At 33.7% G+C, this 12,140-nt stretch overlaps 1 protein-coding gene across 3 annotated transcripts; it reads right to left on the reverse strand.

Annotated features, from left to right (window-relative positions):
* Nucleotides 1–744: 744 nt before the first annotated feature.
* Khc (kinesin heavy chain) lies at nt 745–11,931 on the reverse strand. 3 transcript variants are annotated; one of them, XM_077428386.1, is made up of 20 exons: nt 11,649–11,931; nt 8,157–8,328; nt 7,918–8,061; nt 7,697–7,840; nt 7,137–7,261; nt 6,788–7,041; nt 6,525–6,633; nt 6,304–6,438; nt 6,055–6,221; nt 5,783–5,972; nt 5,540–5,689; nt 5,325–5,465; nt 5,077–5,250; nt 4,852–5,006; nt 4,664–4,765; nt 2,391–2,508; nt 2,091–2,315; nt 1,892–2,006; nt 1,688–1,798; nt 745–1,527 (listed from the first exon to the last, which is right to left on the reverse strand). In XM_077428386.1, exons 1-20 carry the CDS (start codon nt 11,802–11,804, stop codon nt 1,517–1,519), a joined length of 2,898 nt encoding a protein of 965 aa, XP_077284512.1. In that variant the 5' UTR covers nt 11,805–11,931; the 3' UTR covers nt 745–1,516. The 3 variants fall into 3 exon arrangements, with proteins under 3 accessions (XP_077284512.1, XP_077284513.1, XP_077284514.1); XM_077428387.1 differs by having other exon boundaries at nt 841–1,527; nt 1,694–1,798; XM_077428388.1 differs by lacking the exon at nt 745–1,527 and having other exon boundaries at nt 1,593–1,798; nt 5,077–5,243; nt 5,318–5,465.
* Between the last annotated feature and the right edge of the window lie 209 nt (nt 11,932–12,140).

Here is a 12,140-nt window from a genome sequence, read left to right on the forward strand (position 1 = left end):
AATTGTTGACAAATTGTTCAAATTAGACCATGGGTGTTTATAATTTCATAAATTAACCTAATATATTGCACAAGTTAATCCTTATAATATGGAAATAATATATATATGTATATATAATTTATTATCACCATTGTATAATACGCATGCCAGGTATATATAAAAAAAAAGAGTTAAAAACAACTATTCGAGAAAGTCAGATAGTAACGCACATTCAAATAATCATTCGAGAGTTGTATAAAACTTAGCGGCAAGAATATTAGTGTTATATCAAAAAATATATCAGATAAAAAAGTTGATGAAAATGTATTTAGTTATCATATATCATATCATTACTTCATATTTTATGAGATGTTATCAATGAAGTTAGTAAAATATTTTTAACACAAAAATACTGTACGGACATTCTGTTAATGAGATTTAATATTAGTGAATGTCATTTCAAGTAAATAAAACATTCCACACTACATAAAAATTATTGCAAATAGTGATACGCTACAATTGAAGCCAACACACATCAGTAACCATATGTATACCGAGATTAGACAAAACAACAATTAAAAATATACGGGAGTAAATAACAATTAAGTGCCACCAACTCGCTAAAGCTTCCACTTGCAACTCGGAGAAGCAGTGATAAGCCAAAATGAAAAATTATATAAAAAAAAAAGAAAACAATACAATCGACTATACACAAGTACATTTACACAAAGCTTATAAAAATAATTTTGCACCTTGAAATTTTTTGCATTCATAATCCAAAATATATGGTAAGTACTGCGTACTTAGTCCAAAATTCTTTAATAAAATACTTATAAAATGGAAAGTATGATACACGTGATTGTGCTATTACATTTATTTACTGAATTTCATTGCTCCAGTTCAAAATATTAAAATTCATTTCCTTCACAATTTAAGATGAATCATGCAGGACTTACAGCACACTATCCTTCTGAGATAATGGTGAAATCCAAAATCACAATATTCCCTAACCTGACCGCTTAATCGGTAATAGGCTATGTATACTACAGCCACAAAGCAATTCGGTACAATATGACCTAAGTGAATGTTTCCATAAAGTGAATTAAAAATAAATTAATAAATATAAAATTAATAGATAGCTACCGCACAAAGTGCGTACTTAAATAAATAATCATTTTATTTCTACATAATTTCATAATAATGTAAAATACCAAAAATGCCGTGTCAACATAGAAAAGTAAAAAAATTATAATAAAACCAGAAATACGAAAAATGCAACCCGCCTACTTAATGAAAAAAATATTAATGCACTATGAAATTTAGTGAGAATATTTGCAAGCATCTAATGGTAATTCCTCAAAATAGTATAAATATATTTGTTTAATTTAAAAGCCAATACTGGGATTTTTTTTGGTATAATATATAAGGAAACATTAAGATTTTTTACATAATTTACTTAAGACAGTAAAAATCTCTATGGGGACCGAGCCAGTTGACATTAGTTGTTCCTCGGTGATCTTCACAGCCTTTTATCCATTCAACTTTCATCTGTAAGTAATTGAAAACATTAAGCCCAGACATAACAGTTACAAAAATAAATAAAAAAACAACAACACAATTTCAACTATTTTATTGTTGTTGTTTGATTCGTAACAAATAAGTTTAACAATATTATATAAATAAAATTTTCTTAAGTTTTATAACTGACCCCTACCACTGCCAGCAATGATGGACTTGCGCTTGTTATCTGGTTGTTGTTGAATTGGTCTCACAGCACCTGCAGGAACAATAGGACCTTGCCCGGCACGAATTGGTTTTGCTATAATTGAAGTTAACAAACATAAAAAAAAAATTGCAAAAACTCCATACACAAATCAAAACTATTGAAGATATAATTTCATAAATTGCTTACCTATTAAAGCTTGAGGTCCACGACGTACAAGATTCTTCTGACGCACAGCCTCTTTAATACGATCAACTTCATATTGATAACGTTTACGATCTCTCATAGCACCTTCCTTTGCATCCTATAAAATTAATATACAAAAAATGTCAAATCACTGCAAGTGTTATTTAATGAAATCTAAGAATTCACAAAAAGGCACAAATACCTTCAAAGCAGTTTCGAGAGCCTTCACTCTATCCATAGTAGCACGCAGACGTTTCTCCAATTTAGGAAGTTCACATCGTAAGTCGGCATTATCTCGTACAAGTTGTTTGTGAACCTTCGTCAACTGATCCAAGTTGTTTTCCAAGAAACTTATCTTCTGTCTTTGTGCTAATGATCCACCATCCTCTTCGCCCTCTTCAGTGGCGACAGATTTTTTGATACGAGCCTATACAAAAAATTGAACCATTTAGTAATTACAACAAATGCGAAAATATAGCTACATTTCAGAAATAAAATTAACCTGCAAATCTTGGACAAACAACTTGCGTAAATTGTGCAATGTTTGAAGCTCCTTGGCAACGGTGTCTTCGAGACCTTTCAAATCAGCGCGAGCTTGTTCCCGGTGGTCTTTGCTCACACTGTATTCAGAACACTTCACATTATTTACTAATTCACACACTAGCATCGATCCTGTCCCCCATCCATATTCAATACTGTCCATTCAACAACAGATATTCTGAATGAGCCATTTCTTATACGGAAAACAAACAATTCGGTAAGAACTGAATTGTCGTGGACCACGTATTTTTAACATGCACATTTTGACTTGGTGCATTACACGCACACATTTGGCTTTTACAGGAAATGAATATGAATGGGAGTCATGTAGGACAAATCTAAGAAATAAAAATAAAAGCAAATAAAAATAAAAAAATAAATAAAACAAAAAATAGAATCCTTGTGGTGTATACAGAGCCTAGTTTAGCGGCCACAATGCATGTTATGTATACATATATACATTGATATATATGACCATACATGCACACAATAAGAAAAAATGTATTATTAAATAGTTTCATTCTACAAAAATATATCTCTGAAACCTTTTTCAGGTCATATAAAATACGACTTGTACACAATATAAAAGGTGAAGAAAAATCTGACAAGTAGTTACTGCCACTCTGTAAAGTATATGCCAATGCAAATGCTATGAAAAATGTTTCCCAATATCATAATTTAGCCAAAATTTGAACTCACGAGGTTTCTAGCAAAAATAAATTAAAAAAAAACAACACAACAACGTTAATATTGCGAGAGATATGTATCAATTAAAATAACTGACATTGAGGAAATTCGAAAGTTAAATATATGTTAATCATAATAACAAGTGCATTGAGCATGTTGAAAGTGGCACACATTCAGCCAACTTAATTAATCTCGTTTGCTAAAAACCGCATTACGTATTAACAATAATTACAACTAAACTTGGTGGAGTATAAAATAGAATAAGGAATAAATAAAATAAAATCAGGTACGAATCGCATGTCTACCACCTCTTTGGAATAGTTAAAGTACATATATAAATAACAGCGATATATCATTACCGTTTAAGATAAAAAATACATTAGAATATGTATTTAGTAACCACTTTTTTTAATACTAAGCATTAATACCACTTAAATTATTCGAATATAAAATTCATAAATGGCACTATACATATATAATACACCCATTTCAAATACACAAAAATATATGTGGTTTCGAAAAATTTCACGAACAAATTATCAATGAGAATGTTTCTTTTATATTTATCACAGCTTTATTAGAACACTGGCCAACAAATTGTTCGAGAACAGAAATAAAAACTATTCATCTTCGGTGATTCGAAAGTGCCAAAACAATATGATTGAATCGAGTGAAAATTAAAAATATATATATGATCATCCCGTGTTCTATGCAAACATTGTAATCTAACGATTTTATTTAATACGTATTTCCAGAGTTTAAAATAAACTCAAAGGAAATTATTTCACAATTAGTTTCCCCAAAATAGTTTTCGTAAGATCAATTGCCGAAATTTTGCAAAGATGAATAATTTTTGATTCATTCTTTTCCTGGTAGACCAGTATAATTTAAGTTTCGTTTTATTTGTACAAATTACTTAAGTTCCCCTTTTAAAGACAAAGCATTTTATATTTATTGTCAACACATTCTCTGAAAATATTAAGTGATGACCTTGCAGAAAAAATACTATTATGTATTAACTTCAAAGGCAATAAGAAAATATTGCTATACAATTTTACATTAACTATTTTATATATATATATATACAATCGCGATTGATATAATCAAATTAAATATATACAAGGTACACAACAACAACAATTAGTCAACAGATCATCTTACTTATAATCCATTAGAGGTGGTAGAACAGATCAACAGTGAAATTATGACATGATTATGATATGAGGCGATCGTTGCGTTATCAAAATCATTGTAACTGATATAATTAAATGAACATGAAAGGGATGAATGTGGCAATAGGGAAATGACGTAATGGATTTGGAGCAGGACTGTGTATTTTTATCGACGCGTTTTGTATTCGATTTAAGTAGTTCGATATTGACCAAATCTTTTTGGCCCTTATTCATCACAGTATTATTGTCGATTTGATCGCTAAAGGAATATTTTTGTGAGTTATACATTTGGCGCATCACATGTCGATTATTCATATAATCGTCTAAGGCACTACTTGTTAGTTTTTCAACAGAGGGCACAGTGGCAACTACTGACATAAGTTCCTGCAATTTGGCAGATTTATCAGCTTCATCTTGCTTAAGCTTATCGTAATCTGCTTGTAACTGCTGCTGAGCCAATGTTAACTTCTGGTTTTGGCTGCAAAATATCAAACATAGATTAGATCGTTGTTATTATTTTTGACTACAGCATTTCAAGAGATGTTTGAACAATATTTCACTTACTCCTTGATATCAGCAGCAACAGCATTCGCTGCATCCAATTCATCACGAAGCGTCGTAAGCTGTGCTTGATGAACTCCACGCAATTGTTCCACTTGTTGTTCAAGTGCTGCCCTTACCTCACCAGCAGCTTGTCTTTCAGCACCAGCTGCCGATACCTTTATAAGAAAATTTAAATCAATTATCTAAAATCAATACTACACAAATCGTTGTGATCTGCATTAGTACCTGGTTAGCAGCTTTCAATTTAGCACACTCATCTCTCAAGGTATCTGCTAAATCTTCTAGTGCCCTCTTTTTGGCATCAGCTTCTCGAACAGCTTCCTGAAGACTACGAGCACGGGCTTCTTGTTGCGTTACAGCCAATTTCCATTCAGCAACTTCCCTTTCGTAATCTACTAACTGTTATAAAACAGTGTTATTATTGTACAAAAATTAAGAAATAAAATTTTTAAGAAATTAAGTCAACCAATTACCTTTTTGTTAGAATCCACATTGGAAGTTTCGAGTCCTTGACACCGCTGTGCAAGATTTTTGACTTCACTTTTCATTTTGCTAATATATAACCTTGCAACCGTAAATTCTTCCTCAAGTTTACCAACAGATTCAGCATTAATCTTAAATTAGATAAAGCATGGTTTGTTGATACACGATAGTTTTTATGCTCAAAGTTTAATTTTAAGAATCTTACCTTAATATCATTATCGGTACCACCAATTGCACTTCCAATATCGCCCAAGTCTTTAAGTAAATTAGCCAGCATTTCTGCAAGACGCTTCTTTTGATGAGCTGTCATGTCCCGCATTTGTTGAAGTTCACTAGTTGTGGAGTTAAGGGATGACTAAAAAATATAAATATATAAAATAAATTATCATTTCATTATATGTATGTATAAATATTGAAACATATACTTCATATATCTTTTTGAATATACCTGCTTCTGTACCAGATCTTCTTGTAATTGTTCACATTCCTTATTTTTAGCATCAACTTCTTGGCTTTTTTGATCATAATTAACAGCCAATTCTTCCAAAGCTTGCAATACTTCCTTAACTTCTTCCTTAGCAGATTCATTCTCTTGTTGGATGCGATTCATCTCACCCTGGAGGGATTCATAATCTTGTCTGAAAAATAAATATATTGTATTGTAAAGAATTTTTTTTATCTTTTTATTTAAAGAATTTAAATTAAAAAATGAAACATTACCTAGCAAGGGTGATGAGTTCTTCTTGTTCTGCCATTTGATCCTTCAATTTTTCAACAAGTTGAGATTGTTGATTGATTTCCTCATCTTTTTCATCAAGTTGTTGATATAAAATTTCTAATTTAGCTGAATCAACATCTCCGTCTGGTACAGCTACAGCAGGTAATTCCTAAAAATCAAAAGTATTCAATAAATCGAGTCAATAGAAATAACTATTCAACTTAAAATAAGTGTAAATCAGAAAAACTTACAGGAATTACAGGTTTCTCTTCAATTATTGAAGTTACAGGAGTAACAGCTTCAACTTCTTGTAGATTGACTTGTTCTTCAAGATTAACAGTTTCGCCTAATCTCCATCTGTTTAATTCGGCTTCTAATTTTTCAACCTAGAAACGGACAATAAAATATATCTAAGTAATTGACATTTCATTTTTTAATATGAAGTTACTAGATTACTTTTTTTTTTGTATACCTTTCCTTTAAGTCGAGCAACTTTCTCCTTTTCACGTTCATATCGCTGTTTCCATTCTTCGGCTGTAAGTTCTTCATTGACACAGACAACATTCTTAACTGTCTTGGCTCTAAAAAAAAAAAAATCAATTTTACAAACCGTATTCCCATCGACGAACACAATATCATGATAAAGTTTCATTGATCATTGACACTTTAAAGGAATGTTTGTGTACATCTGTTAAATAGGCTTTACATAAAAGTATATATAAATGCAGCACCAACCTCTTTCCAAAATCAAGCGTCGACTTTGTTTCAGATTCGTTAAATGATGCAGGTGAACAACAGATAACAATTGTAGTGCGAGCATTACCACCGAGAGATTCTTGAAGAATACGCGTTAGTTTAGAATCTCGATATGGAATGTGAGTCTTGTTGCCATCAGCTAATGCTGAAATCACATTGCCGAGGGCTGATAAAGATTTATTGATATTTTTAGCTTCATCTAAAACTGTGCCTTCAGCTCCAGTTTTGGAAACCTAAATAACGAAAATAAAGTAACCTCGTTTAACATAAAATATGCAAAATAATATTGATAAAACCATTTATCTATTTATTAGTTGCTGGCTTATACCTTTTCAGAACCAGCTAAATCTACAAGATACAATTTTCCAGATAATTTCTTTCGATTCTCCAAGTTTTCTTGTTTGACATTAATTAAGAATACAGAATGGGAACGCGAAGAATGTTCATTCATATCTGTAAAATAACAATTAGTTGTATAATTTTAGCCTATATAAAAAATTCACTGTATATTAGTATTTTATATATAACGTATACATATGTAACGGTGTCACAAAAAATCGTTCACCAACAACTAGCTCATAGATACTTTGTTCAAAGACAGTCTATACACAGACATTTCCTTCACAGATATTTTGTTGACAGATGGTTCATTAAAAGATAATTCGTTCACAAATATAAAATAACTCAATCAAGAAGGTCATTATCGACACACAATATTTGCGAAACAACGGTCGTGAACAAACGGCCGTGAGCAATTTGTCGTGAATGGGCCATCTGCTAAAGAAGCGTCTATGAGCAGATTGGCAGTGAACGAGTTGTCAGTGAACGACTTGTCGTGTTATCATATATAACTATGTATATATTTATAATATTAAAAATAAGACTCACTGGTTACAGCAATATGCCTATTAGATTTTCCTTCTTCTATAACTTCAAATACATCTTCCGGACTTGTCACAAATCGTTCCGTCGCACCTTTTACAAAAGGTACCCTATTTTTATCTTCATGTACACTCAAGTTTACTTTCGATACTGAAAGGAAATGAATATGATAAATATTTATTTATACTTAATTACAGATGTATATTGAAATTACGAATTGTACACACCATCAAGGAGATCTCTAATTTTGTCCATATAGATTTCAAAATATGAAATCTTTATGTGAAATTCTATATTTTCTTCCATCGCATAGATGTGATTAAAAATATCATAGACGATTCGAGGGATAATACCCTGTTTTCCCGGATCACCTAAAAATAAAAAGAAAATATGATTATTATATAAATTTTAGGCAACTATACGATAATATTATAAAAAAAAACATGTATATACGGACACATCTTACCTATGACACCTTCCATCGTATGAGTCTTGCCTGAACTCGTTTGTCCATAAGCAAATATGGTTCCATTGTAACCGGCCAGCACATCAGAAACAATGGTCTTCGCTGCCTCTCCGTAAACTTTTTCCTGTGTGGCATTCGGTTTGAATACTTTGTCGAATAAATAAACCTTGCCCTAAAACGGCAAAAATAAGCGCGTTATTTCAAGTATCAAATTACAATAATTAAATAATTTATTTTGAAAAATCCTTAAATTAGCTCGAATGCGCGCGCATCACACGCGAATAAATTTATTTCAACAATTTCAATGCAACGTGAAAGTCAGCAAAGCACAAAAAATCAGTAGAGCGTTATTAAAGTCATAAAAAAAATAGAGTTCATGTGCGTAGCAATGAGGACTGTTATTGATTACATTCATCGCTCATTATATCATTCAACTTGTACCAGGCTACATTAGCTTGGAGACTCCATTACAATTATCTAACGGTTAATTTGAGCGGATGATTAATCATTTTGTAGATTTATGCAAACGCTATTTTTAAATTGTTACACACGTGGGTCACTTCAAATGGAAAGCAACGCTTCTAACTGGCGCATTTACAATATATAATAAGTGAACGTATGCGGACAAATGTGTCGCTTCCGTTTATATTTTTGTATAAGTATGTATTTTCAGAACTTTCCAATTATCTGGAGACATTTTTTAAAATCAAAATATATATTTTTTGAATTTAAGCTGATTTGCTCTACCATTTATCGTAAGATGGCGTGACATTCTTACAAAAGAGAGGAATCTCTGCAGGAACGAATCTGTGTGCAAGAAAAAATTAAATGGAGCTCTAATTGTCTCGTCGAAAGAAAGTCAACATTAAATATGGAAATTAATTCGGGAATAGTTGAGAGTGGCCATTCGTTTCATATATTTTTGGGCCAGAGAGTTGACATCGATCAGATTGTGCAATGAGGTATTCACCACAATTAACGACTGGAACAACTACATGAGAGAAATTTGCGCCGAATATCTTAAAAAACGACCCCGCCAGAATATAAGAGGCGAAAGATCAGTCGTCATAGTTTATTTATACAGAGAAAGTATAATGCCAGTAGATTACTTCCTCAGCACGAATGTTTTTTAGTCAAAGTGGTGTCTGACTGCAGTAGAAAAATTGGAAAAAACATTGCAAAGCCAATCATCACTACAAACTCGGTTGATCTGCACCTCGCTGTCCATATTCAGAGTATGATAAATAAGTTGTAATAAATGACACCGAGGAACAATCTGTTATCATTTGAAGTCGAATTTATTAGGCGACAGCTGGTCAGAAACGACAATGTAGCAATCAAAATTTTTACCCTTGAGAATTTGAATTATAATTTAATTAAAAATTACTTACATACGTTTACTCAAATATTGAAACAAAAGATTAGATTTGATTTTTAATAAAAATATATATTATATTTAAAAGAAATGCTTCCGGATATGGTAGAGTGCTGTATTTCCTATTATCCAGCAGATGCTCAAAATCAGTGGTTACCAAACTTATTATGATATGAGATTATTTATATTTGCGAGTAAAATTTGTAAGTCTCTAATTTCCAGTCTCTTTCAGCCATGAGGTTCATGGCTGCACCAAATCCAAGTTCTACTAAATAGGTAGGCGGGAAAGTAATCAACAGCTTCTGTACAGTGACTCACAATGCAGGATATAAAATTGGTATCTATTTTTGTAACCAGAATGTATGTTATCCTTATTCAAACATTGGTTTCAGCTCCGCCTTTGTTAATAATTCAATAAATTGCGCCTGTATTAGTATGGATTCATCTGAGTTTGTGAGTCTACTTCAGGGTTGCCAGACGTCCCAATTTGAGTGGGACTGTCTCGAGTCCTGCATTACCTCTGAAAATCCTGACTTAACAAAATTTGTATATGTACAAAAATGTACGTATATACATAGTTAGAGGCTCGCTGAATTTTTGTCCAGAAATAGTTCAACTTCAAAATTAACAAATTTTAATCATAAGCCAACCATTAATTGAATTGAATAATTAACAAAACAATTACTTGCGATATTGACCTTCTATACAAAGATGTCTGTTTATTAAACATTTTTTTTACTAAACGTGACTAAAGTTAACTAGACAAAAACAATATATGAGAATGAGAAATGGATAATATTTTTGAAAGATCATTCCGCTGGCATTAATTTGTGTAAAATTGTGGCCCACATACTCTCAATTCCACATTCCAATGCAATTTGCGAAAGAATATTTAGCATTTTAGCAAAATTATGCAATTTTTTCTTAATTTCTTAATTTTTTTTTTGATCGTTCGAAATAGTGAATGTCCCGGTCTGTGATTTTGGAAATCTGGCAACCCTGGTCTACTTGCAAAAGGGTTCAACACCCAATCTGGGATAACCAAGTGAAGAATGTCTTCAAATATATGGCCGAAGTCAGAATGAAGAGCCGTACAAGTGTCGACAAGTCTTCATTTCAATTTTGCAATTTTGAAAGATTTCGAAACTGAGAGCATTCTCCTCGCCCCAAGTTTTTTTTTTTTTTTTTTTTGAAAATTTTTTGTAACAAATGCAAATATTATAATTTAAGTTTTAATTAAATTTATGATACAAGTCAGCCATAAATATTTTTTTTATATTAAACTTTTCGCAGACTCCCTGACAGACACAGATCCCCTCAGTGATCACGAGGACCCCTGGGGGTCCGTACTTTGGGAACCGCTGCTCAAAATCAATGAAATATTCTCATTTAGAACAATGTTTCGTATCGATTTTATTTTTTTAAAACGATCGTCATTCTTTTGTTTCTGTAATTATATTGTCGATTGTTTTTTATGAAATGGTATGAAAAAATCCCGAATGACGTCATTTCTAAAAACTGTTCGATAGTTGATTTCGAATAGTTTAAGGTAGTGATTGAATACTATAATATGAATAGAATAAGGTAGTGATTGAAATAAATATTAGGAATGTAATTGCACAAGACTAATAATAATAATAGAAAACAAAAATATTATGAATGGATTCGGTATTGAACCGTATGAAAAACGCACTAGTGGGGATGGGCGAAGGGAGAGAAGGGAGAGGGTGGGGGATTAAGGAGCAAGAGCGTTCCCCCTTTTGGCCTTGCATTACGAGGGCACATAATTTGTTTTGGGATGAAGGTCTCGAAGCGTGACATGCGCAATGGGGAAATCCGCGTGAAGCGTGGCGAAGGAGAGAAAGTGTCTACGAGCCGTCAGCCGTCAGCCGGCACGTCACGTCACGTCACGTCACTCTTGGAACGTTGACGCGTCATCTGCTTAGTCATGATGGTCGAGGGGCGGCCGCTCGTTTCAGGAGCGGCGGCTGAACGAAAGCACACGCGAAAATGGCCGATGGGGTGCGGGGGCGGGGGCGGGGCGGGTCAAGGCCCTGCGGAGGGGGGGGGCGCGGAAGGGGGCAGTGGAGAGGGTGGGGGTGCGGGGGGAGACTCACCCCGATGGAGATGCAGTTGTCGTCGCTGCCGGAGGGGAACTTGACGACGAACCTGGAGCCGGCGCGCTCCTCGGAGTCGTTGAGCGGCCGAAAGCGACAGACGACTCGAATGCTGTCTTCGGCGGCCATTTCGCGCTCGCGCTGTTCCGCCGCCATGGCGACGAGTTCGCCGGTGGCTGGCGGCCGGCGGATATAAAGTAGTGAACGCGAGACGGCGAAGAGCGAGCTCCGCGACTCGCTGTTCCGCACGCCCTCCCCGATCTAGTTGCTAACGCTCAGTGCTGCCAATGCCGAGGAGCGCCGTCTCGTCAGCGGCGCTCGGTATCGATCGGCGGACTGCTTGCCACTCTTCGATATCGTCCAAATAATTTACGCACGTCGTTCACCGTCTCAAATTCAAATTGTCTCGATGAAAATACAAATCTCGGTGCAAATTCACGTCGGAATAAAATAAAATCAACTACATCGACAGTATATCTATAAATGAAATGA

The sequence above is a fragment of the Arctopsyche grandis genome, chromosome 3, assembly GCF_051622035.1.
Source record: "Arctopsyche grandis isolate Sample6627 chromosome 3, ASM5162203v2, whole genome shotgun sequence".
NCBI classification, from domain to species: domain Eukaryota; kingdom Metazoa; phylum Arthropoda; class Insecta; order Trichoptera; family Hydropsychidae; genus Arctopsyche; species Arctopsyche grandis.